Here is a 23175-nt window from a genome sequence, read left to right on the forward strand (position 1 = left end):
ACCAGTTGCGATGATGTTCATTTCATAGCTAGATTTTGGTCACTGTGTCACATTGAAGAGGTTTATTTCATATTTACATTTCAGTCACTATGTGGCGCAAACCATGGCCAAACAGTGACCAAAACCTAGAAATGAAGTAAACATGACTGTGACTGACTGATGTACCCATTACTACTTAGAATTACAATGTCATTGGCTAACCTCAAAGTGTTTGTTTATTCTCATTGAGCTTTAATTCCTTCTCCAAATTTTTATTTGGATTCCTTCACTACTTGCTTGTTCAAAGTTTAATTGCAAAAAAATGTCAACTCTCACAAAGCATTTACACAGTATGTTACGCTGCTCAGGTGTTTAGTACAAGGGTGAAAAATATCTCAAATATCATTGACCACTTACCTTTGTATGGAAAATGATGTTGGCTGAGAAGCCAGAGCTGGAAGTTAGAGTTACTTTGCCACCCAGTTCAACCCAAGGTACAGAGAGTATAGACCGTGCATATACAGCTGGCAGTGAAAATGTATATTTTTCCTTATGCACGCCTAGGTAAAGATTTATCTCTCCAATCATATTTGCTCCTATTGACATGCCTGAGAAGTTGGATTTGGTCCATATAGATGCATTTAGGCATATGTTTTTAGATGGGCATTCAACATAGAATGCAGTGACTGAAAAAAAGAATGAAAATTATATAGTACAGAAATTAATAGAGAGTATTCATTCAAAACAACAAAATTAAAAGTATGTCCCTTCTTTGCATCAGCAAACTACAATGATTCTGAAACATTCTTGCTTTTACCTAGGTGACATATATGAAACTGGCATTCAAAATACTTAATCTACGATAGAAATTAATTGTTCATATAAAATACTTCAGACAACCTACACCAACTCTGCACAACTTTTAGAGTTGCAAATTTCTTTTGTTGTTCTCTAAAATAATATTAAATTTCTAACAAAAAAGAAAAATAATGCTCATTCACTGAAGATCAGGGAATTATTTAATATCAAAGGGAGGAAAGAACATAGAATGCGGAGAAAAACAGAAAATCATTAAGAGTAAAGTAAGAATAATTTTGACGAATAATCTCTACTAATAATAAAATTGCAAAACTGTTGTGTCTCTCTCTGTCTGAACACGCTAACCTCCAAAACTTCTATAGGAATTTTCATGGAGTTTTCATAGGTAACTTGAGCATAACTTGGGGCAACATATAGACTTTATTTCATCAAAATCAAAACACACAAAAAAAAGATATTTTAATTTAAAATTTTGTATAAAGGTGTCTGCAAAGCTAGGGTACACAGATATACTGATTTTGCTTTGTGCACTAAAAATTTCACAAAATTGCTTTGCTTCTTTCAATATGTTTCATTTATGTTTGACTTCTTGGCTAGGAAAAATGAGTTTATTTAGTTTGCTCTGTGATTTCGGTGCCTGCTTGTTAAATTTTTATTTTTTTGTTTATGAATAAAACTATCTAGAAAACAGTCAAGTCTTTCTGAATACACCAGAATACATAAAAGACTGAGGATTATGCAGTCTCAAGATCCAATGAAGATTGCGAGGTGCGATATGCTGTGGCTCAAAAGCATTAGGCTCAACTTGCTCTATGGGAACGCCTCCTGAAAGTGAGGTGCGACAAAGTAACCTCTGGCGTGCCACAGGGGAGTGTTATGGGACCATTGCTTTTCACAATATACAGGGTGTTACAAAAAGGTACAGCCAAACTTTCAGGGAACATTCCTCACACACAAAGAAAGAAAATATGTTATGTGGACATGTGTCCGGAAATGCTTAATTTCCATGTTAGAGCTCATTTTATTACTTCTCTTCAAATCACATTAATCATGGAATGGAAACACACAGCAACAGAACGTACCAGTGTGACTTCAAACACTTTGTTACAGGAAAAGTTCAAAATGTCCTCCGTTAGCGAGGATACATGCATCCACCCACCGTCGCACGGAATCCCTGATGTGCTGATGCAGCCCTGGAGAATGGCGTATTGTATCACAGCCATCCACAATACGAGTACGAAGGGTCTCTACATTTGGTACCGGGGTTGCGTAGACAAGAGCTTTCAAATGCCCCCATAAATGAAAGTCAAGGGGGTTGAGGTCAGGAGAGCGTGGAGGCCATGGAATTGGTCCGCCTCTACCAATCCATCAGTCACCGAATCTGTTGTTGAGAAGCGTACGAAAACTTTGACTGAAATATGCAGGAGCTCTATCGTGCATGAACCACATGTTGTGTCGTACTTGTAAAGGCACATGTTCTAGTAGCACAGGTAGAGTATCCCGTATGAAATCATGGCGGTGAATCGAGGAAGTACAGTACATACTGACGAAATTAAAATGAGCTCTAACATGGAAATTAAGCGTTTCCGGACACATGTCCACATAACATCTTTTCTTTATTTGGGTGTGAGGAATGTTTCCTGAAAGTTTGGCCGTACCTTTTTGTAACACCCTGTATATAAATGACCTAGTTGATAGTGTCGGAAGTTCCATGCGGCTTTTCGCAAATGATGCTGTAGTATACAGAGAAGTTGCAGCATTAGAAAATTTCAGCGAATATATTACAGGTATCGAATATATTACTTATACCTCACGAGGAGATCACGAATGTAAAATTAGAGAGATTCGAGCACTCACAGAGGTTTTCTGGCAGTCGTTCTTCCCACGAACCATACGCGACTGGAACAGGACAGGGAGGTAATGACAGTGGCATGCAAAGTGCCCTCCGCCACACACCGTTGGGTGGCTTGTGGAGTATAAATGTTGATGTAGATAACTCTTGATTGAGAGCATTGTGCATTATCTCACTCCTCATAAGCCTTCACTCAAAGATGCTGTAAGTTACTTCTCTTCAACTTATCACCATAGAAGTACATTTTAAGCACCCTACAGTAGTGTTTGTAATGGGCTACTGTAGCCTGACTGACTACTCCTAACATAACTTTCACGGAAGCTCAAAATTTAGTGCAGATGTCAATGCGAGATGCTTTTAATAGTTTCCCCAATGAAACATTGTCTCAAAATATGGTAGAAAAATCAAAGAGATTCTGGTCATATGTAAAGTACACCAGTGGCAAAAAACAGTTTATACCATCACTGAGTGATAGCGATGGAAATGATATCGATGATGGAGTCACTAAAGCAGAGTTACTAAATACAGTTTCCCGTAATTCCTTCACTAAAGAAGATGAAGTAAATATTTCAGAATTCAAAACCAGAACAGCCGTTAGCATGAGTTACATTAAAGTAGGTATCTTAGGTGTTACGAAACAACTCAAATCACTTAAGAAAGGCAAGTCTTCCAGTCCAGATGGTATACCAATCAGGTTCCCTTCAGAGTATGCAGACACAATAGCGCCTTTCTTAGCTATCATATACAACCGCTAACTTGACGAAAAGTCTGTTCATAAAAACTGGAAAGTAGCACAGGTCACACCAATAATCAAGAAAGGAAATAGTCGTAACCCATTGAATTACAGACCCATATCACTGACCTCAATTTGCAGTAGGATTTTGGAGCATATACTGTACTTGAACATTACGAATCACCCTGAAGAAAATGACTTATTGATACATAACCAACACGGATTCCGAAAATATTGTTCTTCTACAACACAGCTAGCTCTTTACTCCCATGAAGTAATGAGTGCTGTCGACAAGGAATCTCAAATCGATTCCATATTCCTAGATGTCCAGAAGGCTTTTGATACCACTCCTCACAAGCGACTATTAATCAAATTGTGTGGATATGGAGTATCATCTCAGTTGTGTGACTGGATTCGTGGTTTCCTCTCAGAGAGGTCACAGTTCATAGTGATAGACAGTAAATCATCGAGTAGAACAGAAGTGATGTCTGGCATTCCTCAAGGTAGAGTAACAGGCCTTCTGCTGTTCCTGATTTACATAAATGATCTAGGTGATAATCTGAGCAGCCCCCTTAGATTGTTTGCAGATGACGCTGTAATTTAGCATCTAGTAAAATCATCAGATGCTCAATTCCAATTACAAAATGATCTAGAGAGAATTTCTGTGTGGTGGGAAAAGTGGCAATTGGCACTAAACAAAGAAAAGTTTGAGGTCATCCACAGGGGTACTAAAAGAAATCTGATAAATTTTGCGTATATGATAAATCGCACAAATCTAAGGACTGTCAATTCGACTAAATACCTAGGAATTACAATTACGAGCAACTTAAATTGGAAAGACCACATAGATAATACTGTGGGGAAGGCGAAACAAAGACTGCGCTTTGTTGTCAGAACACTTAGAAGATGTGACAAACCCACTAAAGAGACAGCCTACATTACACTTGTCCATCCTCTGCTGGAATACTGCTGCGCAGTATGCAGTATGGGATCCTTATCAGTTAGGATTGATGGAGGACATCGAAAAAGTGCAAAGGGCAGCTCATTTCATGTTATTGCACAATAGGGGTGAGAGTGTCACTGATATGATACACGAGTTGTGGTGGCAGTCACTGAAACAAAGGTAGTTTTCTTTGCGGCGAGATCTATTTACAAAATTTCTATCACCAACTAACTTCCTCTTTTGAATGCGAAAATATTTTGTTGACACCCACCTATGTAGGGAGAAATGATCATCATAATAAAATAAGAGAATGGAAAGATTTAGGTGTTCCTTTTTCCCACGCACCATTCAAGTTGTAGAGAAGTAGTATGAAAACGGTTCGATGAACCCTCTGGCAGGCACTTATGTGTGAATTGCAGAGTAACCATGTAGCTGTAGATGTAGATATAATTCCTGCTTTGTTCTACATGATATCCTTATCCCACTTGTCAGCCACCTGGGCTGCCTTTTACTGCTAGTACCCAATTTAGAATGTTCTAATGGAAAGCTACTCTCAAAGAACATGAGAAATGCGTTAAGGAAAGCATTATATTTGTCATCTATGTTATGGGCACTATAAACATCTTGCCACTCGTGTTCCTTGATGAGGTTTAAAGAACTCTCCATTGCTGCTGGATTAACTTTCCTACATAGTTTGTAATTATATGTGACATCTGACTGAGTACAAAAGTGTTTTAATGTTAAAATTTGTGCATCATGGTTTGAAACACCATTCACCCTATTACTAACAGAATGCCCATCTAGTAATGACGAATTAATATAAATATTGTCTGTGGCTGTGTTACTGTTCCCCTGCACACTAGTTGGAAAACATACAGTCTGCATCCGATCATATGAATTTAGGAGATCTACCAACATCTTTTTTCTTGCACCATCATATACAAAATTTATATTGAAGTCACTACATATAACTAATTTCTGGTACTTCCTACAAAGTGAATTAAGAACCCACTCTAGCTTGAGCAGAAATTCTCTGAAGTTGGAGATATGGGACCTATAAACAACAACAATTAGAAGTTTAGTTTCACTAAATTCAACTGCCCCTGCACAACATTCAAATATCTGTTCAGTGCAGTGCCATGATACATCTATGGACTTAAATGGAATACTGTTTTTTTTTTTACTTTTTTTTTTACGTACATGGCCACTCCCACACCCTGCAAGAGGTTGGTTGGTTGGTTTGGGGAAGGAGACCAGACATCGTGGTCATCGGTCTCATCGGATTAGGGAAGGATGGGGAAGGAAGTCGACCGTGCCCTTTCAGAGGAACCATCCCAGCATTTGCCTAGAGTGATTTAGGGAAATCATGGAAAACCTAAATCAGGATAGCCGGACGCAGGATTGAACCGTCGTCCTCCCGAATGCGAGTCCAGTGTCTAAACACTGCGCCACCTCACTCGGTCCTGCAAGAGGGACTCCTTGAAAAACAGCCAGCTAATCTGTATCCTGAAGGAAGCCTCCAAATTGTCAAATTATTTAAGTGGTGTTCTGACATACCAATAATTTCAGAGTCAACATCTATAAGCAGGGCACTACGAATGTAGTGCGGGACAACACGTTGAGAATGTGGGTTTCGCGGGAGGCATGCCAGAGATAAATCCCTGCAGTCGCGCTATCCTGTGTGTCCTCGGTGGCTCAGATGGATAGAGCGTCTGCCATGTAAGCAGGAGATCCCGGGTTCAACTCCTGGTCGGGGCACACATTTTCATTTGTCCCCGTTGACGTATGTCAACCAGTAAGCAGCTAAGGGTGTTCATTTCATTGTAATTTCAGTTCATTAACTATATCCCTAATACCTCTTATATTTAGATGAAATATACTAATTCCTTCTCTACTTAGAAACATGACATCCTCTGTAGGTGAGCCCTTTGTTAGAGGGACTTCCTTTAAGCAGGTATACCTATCAGCTAACTTCAATCTAAAAAAGGTGCAGCGCTAACACCGACCACTACAGGAATTTTTCCATGAATGATCCCACCACCACCCATTAAACTGTGACCTATAAGCTTTGCCAGCCTCCCCTTCCCAAACCTATTGAGGTGCAGGGAATTCCCAGCGAAACCAGATCTACTGATAGACTCAACTGGTACCACTGAAATGTGCCCATGCCCTCTGCCATCAGTGACCAGAACTCTCTTAATAAATAAAGACTTTTCCAATCAATCACATCTACAACTGATGATTTGGGTGCATTCCTCATGACATCATTCTATAATAATATGTCTAGGCAATTAATCTAGTAAATGAATGCAGCAGCACACAGATAACACTGTACCCTAAAATCACCAGATTTTCCTTTAATGTTTGATGAGCATCCTTGAAATACTCTTATGATTATTAAATTAACCTGTAACAAAGCACACTGCTGTTCTTTGGATATTCTACATCTCCTCTGTAAATTCCACCAGGTAAATGTACCACACTGCAGAGCAACAATCAAGAACTGGTTGAATTTGGGCATTGTAGGTTGCTTCCTTCGTGATTGAACTTCACTTCTGTTCTTCCAATGAATCTCAGTCTCGCATCTGCCTTTTCTAAAACTTTATTTGTATGGTTGTTCCAATTTAAATTGCTCTGCATGCATATTCCTAGATGTTTGATGGTTATGTCTGTTACAAGTGACATCACCAAATACATGCATCATCACAAATCAACATTATGGAGTATCTGACGCTATCTAACAGTAATTTATATGTATCAATAATAGCAACTGTGAATGACACTCCTCGTATTAAGGCACACCATTTAGAGATTTTGATAAATTTATATATTTATGATGAATTCTTGCCATCCAAGATTGTGTATTGGGTTCTATTCAGGAAAAAATGTCCAAATCAATTACCTATTTAAGAAAATACTCTCTGTGCTTGTGTATATGTGATCAGTTGACCCTGTGATATGGTGCTTAGTTCCTTTCAGATATACTGGATGGATGGAACCTGTATATTCATCAAAGCCATTTGCAAGATATCATATTTGGGGAAAAAAATTAGGAATGGCATTTACATGAGTGTGATTTCTTTAATCTGCTCCAAGTTTTGGAGAGATACCATCCCCTGCCCCCTTTCCTCCATCTCCTGAATCATGTCTTACAAGACAAGTTTGAGCTAAATGTGAGGTATGAAGGGGACTTATTTTGCCACAAATGCAATGTGAAACTCTGCAGGAAATTTGTTAGAACACTTGACGTACCTATTTCTTTGCCAATTATCTGAGAGTTTGTGAAACAGTCAAATGATTATAGGTCATAATACCCTATCTGCCCAAATGCTTATTTTTTAAATTTAGATTTTATTTTACATCAACTCAATTTTGACTCCTGAACATTCAGTGTGTGTTTAATTATAGATTTTGAACCTCTAAGCAATGTTAAAATGCAATTAATTTTCCTAAAATTATTTGAAATACTGATTAATAATATCTGACTGTGGAAGCTATTTATGCCATTACATACAGTCCATCTAATTAATGAGCTATTATTAGATTTTGTCTGCTAATTGGTTTGTGCAGAATTTTCTGACCATTACAATTAAGCTGCGATGAAACTACTTCATCCTTTATAACCCTGCATGCAATGAACCTGTTCAGTGTACATCAAGTGGCAAGTTGAAATTTACATCAAAACTTTTTCACATGTCAAATCCACAATAAATGTTCTTATTTTATTTTGACTGTAGTTTGTTGGTAAAACTTGTCTCTTTTCTGGCAGAGCTTCAAAAGCCAGCATGCTACAACGCCAAGTAAGGTAGCTGGCAGAGAATGCACTCCCTTATATTCTGAATTTATTGACGGTCTCCACCGCCAATAATGTGGCTGTCCCAGGCAACATTTTTCAAATTAAATTCACATCCAGCTACAGCCACATGAGCACAGTACTTTCATGCTACTCAGTTCAAGCAGTCTCTTCAATGATTCTAAAAATGAATGAGGTAGATAATAAAAACACTATGTTAATAATCTTTTTCCATCTCATCTATTTTAGTCAATATAAGTTCATGGTTTGACTGAAATTTGATAATCACAATAACCAAGAGCACATTAAGGAGTCACCTTTTCAACGAAGTTGTGAAAGGAGGAAGACACTATGCACTGCGGATCACAAATTTAAACCAACTGCCAGCAATATCCATGGACTTTTCCATAAAATTTGTCTGTTCATTCAAAATTATCTAGTAACAACTAATGGTATACACTGTGAGAAAGGGACACTACCACAAAAGGAACCACGCATGACCTCAAAGTTAAGATACGCTTGTAAGAAATAATGATGTGGATTTGTAAGCCAATACAAAAAACAGACTAAACAACACTGGTAACAGGCAGTTCTCTCTTCCAAACAACCATAGAATAGTAGGAGATCATGGTATGACATGAGGATGAAAAAGAAGGAGTGAAGAGCACTTACTTTATTGCTACAGTGACCTGCTGCACGACTTGTGAAAATGTCTTCCTTTCCTGTCTTACTTTAGAAAAAAATGATAGTGTAGAGTTATATAAATCAATAGCCATTAATAAATGGGAAACAAACATGGTCATTAAGAGTCTCTGACAGTGTCCAAACACACCTGATTTCAAAATAATTTTTTTTTAAATAATAAAGGGGCTATTATGAGCCAGTGTTTACAATAGAAGGTGTTTCCCAGTACATGAATCTCTCACAATAAATTGTTTCATTACAAAAAAAATCTGAGCTGAACTTTGAAAAAAATATTATCTTCAACACATCACAATCATAATGCACATTGATCAATTTGTTAGCTGGTTGCTTAATTTCATATTCCATCTATTATTTACGCAGTTTGTGCTGCAGTGATGTAGAATGAGTAAGATTAAATGCCATCTGTCATGACTATATTTATATTTAACAATAAAAGAAAACTTTTTGGCTACTATAAAATACATATCACTAGCCTTACTTACGAATCTGTCTACAAGAAAGGAAGACTTAGTCAGAAGAAACAATTTTAACTTTGATTCAAAATTTGCTTCACTACTTGCTGGAAATTTGATATTCATATTACACAGTTATCATTATACTTATATTAGAAAATGATTAAGGAACTTTGTGACTACATATTACAGACCTGACCTACTGACAGGTTTAGTGCAAAATAATGGCTGGCTCTGAGCACTATACGACTTAACTTCTGAGGTCATCAGTCGCCTAGAACTTAGAACTAATGAAAACCTAACGAACCTAAGGACATCACAAACATCCATGCCCGAGGCAGGATTCGAACCTGCGACCGTAGCAGTCACTCGGTTCCAGACTGTAGTGCCTAGAACTGCACGGCCACTCCGGCCAGCGCAAAATAATGAAGAATGGAGTTTTATATCTAACAGTGTTATAGCTGCAAACTTTACTATTCTTTTTAAACTGCACTAGATTGTTTTATGATGAATTTGATTAGTGAACACCACTTTCTGAAGAGGCCGCCCACATGAAGACTATAGGTGAACATCTATTATTCCCAAATAAAAATTTTATGACAAACTTTAAGCATACAAAATCTATCCACAACCTAGGCACTGAATTGCAAGAACAGTTTATTAATCTAATTGTGCGCTAACAGTGGGCACCTACAACTATTATTAGATGCATAGTTGGTAACTGGAGATACACCAAATATATGGATGTCACTTCGGGAATGTCTACCACACAGGCATGAAAAAGCTTGGTCCATGTGGAGGTCAATGAAAATACCACACACCAGTGTTGGCAGTCACAGGGACAACCAAAGAAATGAGTCTTTCTTTTGTGATTGGGCCACCTTCCTGCTTCTTGGTCTACTGGTTAGTGTTACTAATGCAGAGAGAATGGGGTTTATTTGTGATGACCACCTCAGAGTTTTTTGTTGGGAAAATGTCTGGCTTGGCATTTATTCATACTCAGCCTCTCAGAGGCCAAATAAGCTTAATAAAAATATTAGTGAAACTGACATGAAAAATGCAAAAGTGCCAACAAATTTAAAGACTTGCACCAACTTGAAAGCCATACAACATTTTTTAATGCTGTACTTGTGTCTCATTCCACAGAACATGTCCTTTCCTTGAGAAAATGGTGGTAAGTGAAAGTAATACTACAACAGTAGTAATTTTTTTATTTTGCATAGAAATAATTGAAGATCAGTAATGCTATTGCTGATTCTATGGTCTTCAGTCTGAAAACTGGTAAGATACAGTTCTTAATTCTAGTTTATCCTGTGCAAGCCTTTTCATCTCTGCAAATTACTGCAACCTACATCCATGTGAAACTACTTGTTGTAACCAAGCCTTTGTCTCCCTCTACAACTCTAATATTTTTGCTCCCCTAAACTTCAGTCCATTGCCAGATTAAGTATTCTTTGATGCCTTGAGATGTGTCATATCAACTGATCTCTTCTTCTAGTCAAGCTGTAGCATACATTTCTTTTATCACCAATTCAGTATCTTCTCATTAGTTATGCGATCTATCCATCTAGCCTTCAGCATTCTTCTGTATAACAACATTTCAAAAACTTTTATTCTCTTCCTGTCTGAATCATTTATCATCCATGTGTCACTCCTGTGCAAGGTTACACTCCAGACAAATACCTTCAGAAAAGACTTCCTCACACACGAATTTATGTTCAACATTAACAAACTATTCTTTTTTCAGAAACATTTCTCTTGGTATTGTGTCCGCATTTTATATCATCAGTTCTTTTGCTGCCCAAATATCAAAATTCGTCTACTACCTTCAGCGTCATCATCCTAATTTAATTCCTTCGGCATTATCTGATTTGATTCAACTACTTTCCATTAGTGGTGCTTTATCTTTTTTGATACTCATCTTATGACCTCTTTTCACGGCACCATCCAGTCTTTTCATCTGATCTTCCAACTCCTTTGCCATCTCTGCCAGTATAACAATATCACCAGTAACATCAAAGTCTTTATTTCCTCTATTCCAAATTTCTCTTTGGTTTCTTTTACTGCTTGCTCAGTGTACAGACTGAATAATATTGGGGATAAGTTACAACATTTTCTCATTCCTTTCTCAACTACTGCTTCCCTTTCATGACATTTGACTTACTACTGTAGTACAGTTTCTATACAAGTTGCAGATAACCCTTTGCTCCCTGTATTTTAGCCCTGCTGGTCTGAAACTTCCAAAGAGTCTATTCCTGTCAACACCGCGAAAAGCCCGTCTTCAGCCTATCTTGTAAGACAAGTTGTAGTGCCAGTACGGCCTCACAAGTTCCTACATTTATTCAGAACTCAAACTTACATTCCCTGAGATTGGCTTGTACCATTTTTTTCCATTCTTTTGTATATAATTTGGGTCAGTATTTTGCAACTATGACTTATTAAACTGGTGGTTCTGTGATATTTATACCTGTCAAGACCTGTGCTGTTTGGAATTGGAATCATTCACTACATTCTTCTGTGAGTAATCTTCATGTCTCAAATATCTTACATACCAGATGGAATATTTTCCTTTATGGTATATTCTCCCAAAGATCTCATTAATTTTGAGGGAATGTTGTCTACTCCAGGTACCTTGTTTCAATTTATGTCTTTCAGCGATCTATCAAATATTTTTCACAGTATATTTCCTACTACTTCCTCTTCTCTTTACATTAGATTGTACCCAAGTTTGTTTTCTTTGGAAGGCAGAAGGAATATATAGACAGGCTATATAGTCTTCCCTTTTTTGCTTACTACTGGCATTTTTATATTTTCTCCCCTCACCAATTAAATTCTGTATTTCCATGCGTTGTTGCCATTTTTGGGGGTGCACTCAGCCTCGTGATGCCAATTAAATAGCTACTCGACTGAATAGTAGTGGCTTCGGTCAAGAATACCATCATAACCACCGGGAGAGCGGTGTGCTGACCCCACGCCCCTCCTATCCGCATTCTCCACTGAGGATGACACGGCGGTCAGATAGTCCTGGTAGGCCACTCGTGGCCTGAAGACAGAGTGCTTTTATCTCAGATATTATACAATGACTACTGCTGGCCTTTTTCTTTTTGATGATATCATCATCTGCAAACATCACTATTTCATCTTCCCTTCCACCTTCTATTGTGTTCCTTTTCCTCATTTCAGTCACTCACAGATTAATGCTCCCTTTGGAACATTTTAACTTATTGATAAGTCCATTGCTTGATTTTCTACCTTTCTGCAATTCCTTTAGTTGGTTGGTTGGTTTATAAGAGGGGTGGGGGGGTGGGGTGGGGGGTGGGGGGGTGGGGTGGGGGGGGGAAGGAACCTAACTGCTAGGTCACTGTCCCTCGTTCCAATTAAAATAATTCCATGGGGTGGGAGTAAAATAAGCAAGACATACAAAACACAGCTGGAAGAAAGGAGAAATCCACAAGAATGACAGAAGGGCAACAAACACTAAAATGGACAAAATCGGACAAGAAAACCACAGAGAGGCGGAAAAAACATGTAGAAGACATCAAAACGAGAGAGCAGATTACCGTGGCCCATTCATCATGAGAATAAAAAGGAGAAGCCAGACACTCTGCAACACATTAAAACCTCCACCCTAAAAGTACTAGGCTGGAGGATAAAACCCAACCTCATGAATACAACGTAAAACTAAAGCTGCTGTTGTGGCATTGTCACTCAACACTGAAGATAAGGTGCTGGGAAAGTTAAAAGTCCACCAAAGAGTGGCTAAAAGTGGGCACTCCAGCAAGAGATGAACGACCGTCACTTGTGAGCCACAGCGACACCAAGGTGGGTCGTCGTCACAGAGGAGGTAACCATGCATTAGCCACGTATGGCCAATGCAGAGCCGGCAGAGGACAACTGATTCCCTGCAAGAGGACCACATGGAAGACTTCCATACATTCATAGTCTCCTTAGTGACACGCAGTTTGTTGTGAGTACTGTGATACCATTCCGTCCCCCAAAGCCGAAAAACCCAACGGCGTAACACAAAACACAGGTCAATTTTGGAGATACCCATCTCCAGAAGCAGATTCTACATAGCCTGTTTGGCCAGCCTGTCTGCAGGTTCATTGCCTGGGATTCCAACATGTCCTGGGGTCCACACAAACACCACTGAACAACGAGATTGTTCCAGGTCATAGATAGACTCCTGAATGGATTCTACCAAAGGATGGCAAGAGTAGCAATGATCGCGATAGCTTGTAGGCTGCTCAAGGAGTCAGTACACAGGAGAAATGACTCACCAGTGCATGAGTGGATGTGCTCAAGAACACGAGATATGGCCACCAGCTCTGCAGTGAAACCACTGCGGCCATCTGGCAAGGAGTGCTGTTCAATATGTCCTCCATGAACATACGCAAAGTCTATCAGGCACTGAAAACCAGTCGTAAGAATCGATATGTCTCCACTACAGTGAATGGATCGTCATTAACGTAAAGTTCTGGTTCTGGATGAACGGTGTGAAATGCATGACACATGACTTCATAGCTGAAAACTGGAAGCCGTGGGCTAGAGCCCATGACTGCACCTTGTGAATGGCTCCCTGTAGGTGCCGCTCAGCAACACCAGTACTGGAAGAGCAGTACAAAATGCAGAAGTCAATCCCATACACAGAAGGTGAGACCGACAGCCCTAGAGTTGTTGCTACACCGTTAATAGCCACTAAAAATAAAGAGACACTCAATACAGAGCCCTGCAGAATGCCATCCTCCTGATTACCGGGATACCAGGGGAAGGAGGGGGGGGGGGGGGGGGGGGGGACTATGGGAGGCACGGACTTTGACATGGAAAGTACGGAGCGACAGGAAGTTTAGAATAAAAAAATCGGGAGCGGGCCCCGGAGACCCCACTCATACAATGTGGCAAGGCTATGATATCGGCAGGTCAAAAAAGATGTCACCAGATGTTGGCATCTGGAAAAGGCTGTTCGGATGGCAGACTCAAGGGACACAAGATTATCAGTGGTAGAGCGACCCTGGCGGAAGCCACCCTGACATGGAGCCAGTAGGCCATGTGACTCCAGGACAAAAAACCAACTGCCGACACACCATATGTTCCAGCAGTTTACAAAGACAGTTGGTGAGGCTGACGGGCCGGTAGCTATCCACATGAAGCAGGTTTTGATGAGGTTTGAGCACCGGAATGATGGTGCTCTCCTGCCACTGCAATGAAAAGACGCCATCACACCAGATCCGGTTGAAGATGACGAGGAGTTGTCGCTTGTAGTCATATGAGAGATGTATAATCATCTGACTGAGACTCCGATCTGGCCCAGGAGCTGTGTCTGGGCAATGTGCAAGGGCGGTGAGGAGCTCCCACTCTGTAAATGGGCATTATAAGGTTCACTGTGACATTTAGTCAATGAGAGGACTTTCCTTTTCATTCGCCGTTTGAGGGTGCGAAAGGCTGGGGGTAGTTCTCCGACACAGAGGCTCAAGCAAAGTGCTCAGCAATCGCATTTGTGTCAGTAGATACTACGCCATTGACGTTTAATGCCAGGTTCACCTGTTGGGGTGTGGAACCCAAAAAGCTGTCTGATCTTCGTTCAGAGTTGGGAGTCGGGAAGGTGACGTATGGCACCCAATGGTCACCATATACCTCTCCCAACACCCTGTTTCCGTCATTTTATAAGCTGCCGAATGTGGGAATGGAGTCCCTTAAAGGCTATTAGGTGCTCTAGGGAAGTGTGCCACTTATGTAACTGTAGAGCTCGCCAATGCTCTGTAATTGCCTGACTGACTTCTGGCGACCACCAAGGGACTCTTTCACCAGGAGCACCCTAAAGAACGACGAATCGTGTTTTTACTGCAGAAATGATCAGTGTAGTGACCTGCTCAACAACAACATCGATGGCACCATATGGCGGAGATTCAGCAGTGACAGCAGAGATGAAGGCCTCCCAGTATGCCTTGTTTAAAGCCCACCTGGGTAGGTGTCCATGGGCATTACGCCAGGGGAGTGACGGGAAGATGGGGAAGTGGTCACCAGTGTTGTCATGTGCTCTCCAGTGGATAGATGGGAGAAGGCCAGGACGGCAAACCGAGAGGTCAATGGCCAAATATGTGCCATGTGCCACACTGAAATGTGTGGGGGCACCTGTATTTAAGAGGCAGAGGTCGAGTTGTGACAATAAATTTTCGATTTCCCTACCTCGGCCAGTAAGCATGGTGCCACCCCACAACGGATTATGCGCGTTAAAATGTCCCAGAAATAGGAAAGGTTAAGGGAGTTGATCAATCAGTGCAGCCAATATGTTCGGGGGTATTACACCATCTGGAGGAAGACATGCATTGCAGACAGTTATTTCCTGCGTCGTCCTTATCCTGACAGCCACAGCTTCAAGAGGGGTTTGAAGGGGCACAGGTTCACTGCATACAGAGTTCAGGACCTAAGCATAAGCTCCACCTGACACTATTATAGTCACTATGGTTCCTGTAATATCCCTTATAACCAGGGAGGGGTCTGCATTGCCGGGAACCAGGTTTCCTGTAGGGCAATGCAGAAAGCAGGTGTAAAGCCTAACAGTTGCCGTAGCTCAGCCAGGTGGCGGAAAAAACCGCCACAATTCCACTGGAGGGTTATGTGATCGTGAAACTGGGAAGGCCTGAAACACTCAATGAGGCAGTCTACGCCTCAGGGTCACCTGCTGCCACCAGATGAGTACCTGTATGATCAACATCCATTGTGCCTGAGGGCCCAGCGAGATATATGTCCTCAGCGGACACCAGAATCTCCACCTCATCCTCACACACAGAGCTCATAGGTAATGGTGGTGTGGGTGCCACCGCAGTGCCTTAGTTCTAAGGGGTCCTTTTCTTTTTAGGTTTTTCTCGCTGCTCCTTAGGTTTGTCCAGCTGGGAGGGCTTCACGGATTCAGTCTCAGGGAGGCCCTACGACCACCTACCTGTGGTTGCTTCAGCCACTGGCGGGTGTCAACTTTGCCACTGGTAGGAATGGAGTGAACCAAGCAATCCCTTCCTGGCGAGAGGAGCCAAATAAGTCTTATGCTTCTCCGGCTGAGAAGTTGGGATTTGGACTGACATCACTGATGGTTGGGGGGAGAGGAGGGGGGTGACTGGGTGGCTCCTGAAGTAGGTTGTGCAGGAGCAACAGGGAGGGAAGTGCCTCCCACCATCAAGTGGGCAGGTGGAGTCTGATAGGACTGAGAGCCACGGTGGAATGGAAGATGGTAGAACTGTTGTCATAGTGGCAGCGAAGGTTGACTTCATATGCACAGGATGTAGCTTCTCATTATTTTCTCTTGGCCTCAGTGTACGTCAGTCGGTCCAGGGTCTTGTATTCAATTATTTTTCTTTCTTCCTGGAGAATCCTGCAGTCTGGCTAGCAAGTCAAATGGTGCTCTCCGCAGTTGACACAGATGGGAGGTGGGGCACAGGGAGTATTGGGATGTGAAGGACATCCAAAATCCTGACAGGTGACACTAGAAGTACAGCAAGAAGACATATCGCCGAACTTCCAGCACTTAAAGCACCACATTGGGGGAGTGACATATGGCTTTACATCACAGGGGCAGACCATCACCTTGACGTTCTAGGGTAAAGTGTCACCCTCAAAATCCAAGATGAAGGCATCTGTGACAACCTGATTATCCCTCGGACACCGGTGGACACCCAGGACAAAATGGACACCTCCCCACTCTAAATTGGCATGCAGCTCATCGTCAGACTGCAAAAGAAGGTCCCTCTGAAATATGATACCCTGGACCATATTTATGCTCTTATGGGGCATGATGGAAACAAAAACAACCTCCAGCTTGTCACAGACAAGTAGTGCCCATGACTGAGCAGAGGATGCTATTTTGATCAAGACTGACCCTAACTGTATTTTGGACAAGCCCTCTCCATACTTATCCTCTAAATGCTCCACAAAAAACTGAGGTTTCATTGACAAGAAAGTTTCCCCATCAGCTCTCGTACATACGAGGTACCAGGGTGAGTAAGCTTCACTGCCATCCTTAGCCTGGCATTCCTCCCATGGTGTGTCGGGGAGGGGGGGGGGGGGGGGCGCAATTTCGTATTTCTTAACATTGAAGTTCGACCTTGACTGCTTTGAGACTGCTGATGTTTGACCACCAGCAAGAGATGACGTATTACACTTCATGGCAAGTCATCCGCCCTTATGCCACCCCTCCGACCAGGGGCCCTCCCCATGGGCACCACCCAGCCGCAGCAAAGGCCACCTGGTAGGATGCCCATTGCTGGGAGTCTCGATGCCCCAGGGTGACTGGCATCTACTACTCTTTGGCATACATGGAGAGTTAACGGCACAGACATCAGCAGAGCGATCCTTGTGTGGTCAGGGGGCTACAACCAACAGGTTACATGGCAGCCTCACCACAATGGACTGGCTACCGCACTGGATATCAGCCGCAAACGAGTTAAGAAGTCCATTATCATCAACAGTGCAGAAAGCATGATACTGCACAGAGCACGGAGGAAAATGCACCAAGGAGGGTGACCTCGCCCGACAGCTGGAGAATGAGCGGAAGATGAAGGATGTGAGAGGTATCGGTGCATGATGGACATTGTGCACCTTCCCCAATTGGCTCGTTCCTTGGAAAAATTTTGAAAAAAATAGAGCTCAAACCCTACAGGGGACCATCACATAAAGGCCGAAACTTGTGAGACTCCATTTAGTTGCCTCTTACGACAGGCAGGAATACCTTGGGCCTATTCTAACCCCTGGACCCACAGGGGAGAATTTCTTTAGTTTTGATCAGGTCTAACTCCACGCATGTCACTGGAAACATTCTGCTGTTTAAAATCTGCTTTCAAAATCTCTATATTACCATTACATAATCTGTGTGAAACTATCCAATGTCTCCAGGACTCTTCCATATATACAATCTTCTTTCACAATTCTTAAACCAATTCTTAGCAACGATTAAATTATATTCTGTGCAAAATTCTTCCAGGTGCCTTCCCCTATCCTTTTCCTCTAGTCCATGTTCTCCTGATATTTTTCCTTCTCATCCTTTATGTACTAGTCACCCATCACAATAAATTTTCATCTCCCTTAAACATCTGAATAATTTCTTTTATCTCCTCATACATTTTTTAATCTCTTTACTCTTCATCATCTGCAGAGCTGTAGGCACACTCACTTGCACTAATATAGTGGGTGTTGGCTTCGTTTCTAACTTGGATCGAATAATGCATTCAATATGTTGTTCATAGTAAACTCATCCATATTCCTATTTTTTATTCTTTATTATATTTACTACTGAATCATCCATATTTTATGTTATGTTGATAACCCTGTGCTCACTTAACCAGAAGTTCTGCTCTTCCTGCCACCACACTTCTTTAGCTGCCACTATATCTAACTTCAAACTATCCTCTCATCTACTCCCCCCCCCCCCCCCTTTTGCCCAAATTAAAACATTCTCTTGGGTAGGCCCTACCCAGGGATACAAATGGGGGACTATTTTACCTCTGGAAGATTTTATCCAAGATATTTCTATAATCATTAAACCATATAGCAGAATATCATGTACTTGGGAAATGTAATTGCTGTAGTTTCTCTCAGCTTTCAGCCATTCACAGTAACCACACACAAATGCAATGCTACCTAAAGTTACAGAAGGCCAATTCAGTCCATCATTTAGACTGTAGCTCATGTAACTACAGAAAAGGCTGCCATTCCTCATCAGGAACTACACGTTTGTCTGGCCTCTTCACAGATACTCCTCCATTGTGGTTGCACTTACAGTACTGCTTTCTGTATCACATGCAAAGCCACCCCACATGAGCAATGGGATTAAGATAGTCAAATAAGACATTTTATGTTACAAAAAATGTGTTCAAATGTTTGTGAATTCCTAAGGGACCAAACTTCTGAGGTCAATTGTCCCTAGACTTACACACACACACACACACACACACACACACACACACACACACACACACAGCCAACGGAGGACTTGAACCTCCGGTGGTAGAGGCCACACAGCCTGTATGTTACAGTCAAAGTTATGGAAAAAAAAAGGCTAATGCTGTCCTATGAAGCAGATTAATTAACTATAAGTGACAAACAATGAATACATCTACATATATACTCTTCAAGCCACTCTACAGTGTGTGGTGAGGGTTACTTTTCAATATTAGCATTTTCTGCTATCTGAAGTCCTTACCAGCAACCACATCAGGAACAACTGAAGCAGGGATGATACACTTGCTCAAATTTGAAAACACTCTTACATACCAATATTTGACTTCGATTGTATTAGAACTGTGGGATGGTTGGTTGGTCAACTGAGTAAGGGACTAACAAGTAAGGTCACCCATCCCTCAATCAAGGGCTCATTCATTCGGAATAAGTGACATCCAAAAGGGAAGGAAAGTACGTAGATGTTGTAAAAGTGAGGCTGTGACTGCAATATTTATGCCAGAAAATAAAAGCAATTCACAGAAAACTGTAAGTATATGAATTGAACCGGTCTACTAGTTAGTGCAGAAAAGTGGGCTCCTAGGACTGAGCTGTGCTGAGAGAAACCAGTTTTACATCTCACCCCTGCCAACTCAATTAGGGACAAAGACAGCTACAGAGTAAAGAATGCCTTCTCGGGAAGAGATCCAGAACAGTACGGCGAAAAGGCTAAAAAGGTAATGGATATCAGTTGGACCATCAAGAATAAAACAAAATGAGAGAAATAATTAAAGCTGTGCATGGGTGTCCCCTAGGGCTCTGAAAGTGAAGGGGGCAGGCTCTCCCACAGCTGTCCAACTCCCAATCCATCACAGGCAAAGTGTTAAAGAGGACAGCATCCACTAAGCAACAGTGTGTTACACCTAGGATGGGGAAAATGGTGTGGCAGGAGAAGAAGCAAGTCTCCTAAAAGGAATTAAAACAGAGGGAAGGAAGGATGATACAGGCAGCAGGCAAGGAGACAGGATCGAGTGTTCCCCTGATCCATCATGTGACAGGAGACGACCCCAACCCCAATCACTCCATCTCAAAGGTAGTTTAAAACATTATATCTGAAAATAAAAACCAAAACATTATATCTGAGAACAAAAACCACTGTCATGAAGCAAATGGAAAGCCAGTTTCGGTGCCCGTGAGTTGTCCACCAACATGAGAGGCAAAGAATCTGGAACATTATGTTCAGCACAGTGCACCTGGAGGAGGAGTCATTCCACCAGCATATAAGCAACTGTCACAACCACATTGTGGGGGTGGTTTCTTACATAAAATAAAACTACGAGCTAGTCTGTTATGACTGATGCAGAGGTGACATACAATAGTGGATTCTTTCCAGGAGGAGGAGTGCCATGCAGCAGTAGTCTCCTTGGTAGCTCAGAGGTTATAAAAGGGTCCAGTAGCCCACCAGATGATGATCCATTCCCAATCAAGCAGAAGCCTTAGTGGCACCTGCAAATCTGTATTTGGGCTCATCAAAGTAAATGTGCAGCAAGTTATCATCTCTTCTCTACCAAATGGTCAGCCAGTTCATTCCCTGGGATACCCGAATGACTTGGGACCCAGAGAAAAGCAACCAAGCAGACAGTATCACCGAGTTTAGAGAGAAGGTTATGTACAGCAGATCAGTAACATCCGTCACTGACCTGCAGACTGCTGATTGGGTCATTACCTACTAAAGCACCGTCAAGGGTGGCTCATTTAATAGAGCAGAGGTATCTGCTAATGGCCATCACCTCCACCGTAAAAGCACTGCACGTTGACTGGTGTTCCTGACCAACAGGAGGTATAAAAAGATAACCTGTCCTATCCATGGTTTTACAGCCAACAGTGTTACTCCTGGAGAACTGAAAGCAACAGACACCGAATCATGGAGAAAACAGACTCTAGTCCTAATTCATGGCCTTGGTGCCAACCAAGGGGACGGGGCGGGGGATTGGTTGCAAGATAACACAGGGAGTACATTCTAAGGAGAAAAGTCAGAGGGCCTGGCAGAGGGCTGCGAGATGTATACCAACTGGTAACCCCACATGAGAGCAGCTATCAGGGGGTCAACACCCCTCATATATAAAAAGAATAGGTAAATGTTGGAGGATTAGGAAATTGTTGAATGGTGATTGCATAGGTGAGCAAGATATGGTACTATTGGAAATGAAGAGAGAAAATCTCTGCTTCAGTAAGGAGACTGTCTACGAGAGTAGTCTGGAAGATGCCAGTGGCCACCAGTCGAACACCACAATGATGGACCAGATCTAACAATTTCAAAGTTGAAGATGCAGCTGAGCTATAAACCTGACAAACATAGTCCAAGTGGAACTATACTAGCACCCGATAGATATGAAGGCGAGTAGCAAAATCCACGCCCCAAGAGGCCTAGTCAAGGAAGCAGAGAGCATTAAGCTTTTGCATGCACGGAGCCTCATGGGATGCTGTGATCTTGGACCTATAGGCAACTGAGTTAAGTACCAACTCGAATTCACAGTCTGTGGGATAAAAACTGACAAATAAAAATTGGTAGGGAGCCTCAAGAGCACCAGCCATGAAGGGTAAGTAAAATGCGATCGTGCCAGGTAGTGTCACATGCCTTATGGTCAAAAACAAGACTGCACTGAGGAGTTCGTGCTTAGAAAAAGCCTATCGGGTAGCCGTTTCCCTCCTGGAAACATCATTGATAGGGAGACAAAGGGCCCCAAGATTTGAGAACCCAGCATAATCCTTGGCCAACCATCATTTCAAGCAGTCTGCAGAGCATGTTGTGAGGCTAATCAAGTAACAGTCAATGGATGATGGGTTTTTGCCTGGCTTAAGAATTGGTGCAATGATACACCCTCATAATTGGGAAGCAAAAACACTGTTGAGCCAAATACCATTTAAGACCCTCTGGAAATGGAGCCGTTGAGTAACAGTAAGATGTTGTATCTACTGATTCTGAATGGACTCAGACCCAGGTGGATATAATCAGGCGAGTGGTCAAGAGCATGAAACTGTTCCCAGGCTGTGAAAGGTTTTTTATATAATTTAGCACGTTGAGGGACAAAGAAAATGGGAATGTCTTCTATTCATTACTTGCATGTCCAACATAAGATTAATGACACCAATGTTATTGCAATATGTTCAGCCAAGGTGTCAGTACAGGGACCTTCAAGAAGAAGAGACCTAGTACAGTTGTGGATCTCTGGTGGCCCAGAAGACTATGGAATTTGGCCCACACCTGGTACAAAGAGGCATACATTCCCAAGGAGGACACACAGCACTCACAGCATTGGTTCTCACTGCGTTTAATTATCAAGAAGTCACTGAAAAGTGACAAGGCTGTTGTGTGAAGTTGTTACTTGAAACACTGCAGAGCTCCGCAGTGATCCTGAACAGCTATTGTAATGTCTTTGGTCCACAATAGCACCGTCCAGTAATGTCAGGGACTTGTAGAAACGGAACAGCAGATCAGTGGCTTAGACACCTGCATCAAGACACCTTGCACAGCCTTGTCAGAGCAATCTGACAGAGATGGGATGAAGGTACTAGCAGCAGCATACAACTGCCAGTTGGCTCTTTGAAGCACCCAATGTGGTAGTTAGTCTGTCTAGTATTGGCAAGGAAATGACAAGACAACCACAAAGTGGTCACTGTAACAAAGGTCATCATGTAGTGACCAGTTTAGCAAAGACATGAGATGGGGGGGGGGTCGTCATTTAATCCAACAGCTGAAGTAAGCAGGAGTACCATCCTTGAGGAGACACACAAGCTGGACAAATAGAAGGTCCTACCAGACAAAGTGGTACTCCCCTACACAGGGTGGTGCACATTGAAATCCCCAAGTGGGAAAAGGAGGAGAAGTTGTTGGATTAATGTCATCAACTAAATGTAAGTAAGTGGCCTGCCTGGAGGCAAGTAAACATTGCAAATGGTGATCGGTGAGATTGT

The 23175-nt window shown here is 41.9% G+C and overlaps 1 protein-coding gene across 4 annotated transcripts in view; it reads right to left on the reverse strand.

The window, feature by feature from the left end:
* Window positions 1–23175, reverse strand: part of LOC126183372 (oxysterol-binding protein-related protein 11-like) — a 194370-nt gene that overhangs the window by 64584 nt on the left and 106611 nt on the right. For all 4 annotated transcript variants that reach the window (XM_049925303.1, XM_049925305.1, XM_049925302.1 and 1 more), the window contains one exon: window positions 397–665. In XM_049925303.1, coding sequence (XP_049781260.1) covers window positions 397–665 — 269 coding nt within the window. The remainder of the gene's footprint in view (window positions 1–396; window positions 666–23175) is intronic.

The sequence above is a fragment of the Schistocerca cancellata genome, chromosome 4, assembly GCF_023864275.1.
Source record: "Schistocerca cancellata isolate TAMUIC-IGC-003103 chromosome 4, iqSchCanc2.1, whole genome shotgun sequence".
NCBI classification, from domain to species: domain Eukaryota; kingdom Metazoa; phylum Arthropoda; class Insecta; order Orthoptera; family Acrididae; genus Schistocerca; species Schistocerca cancellata.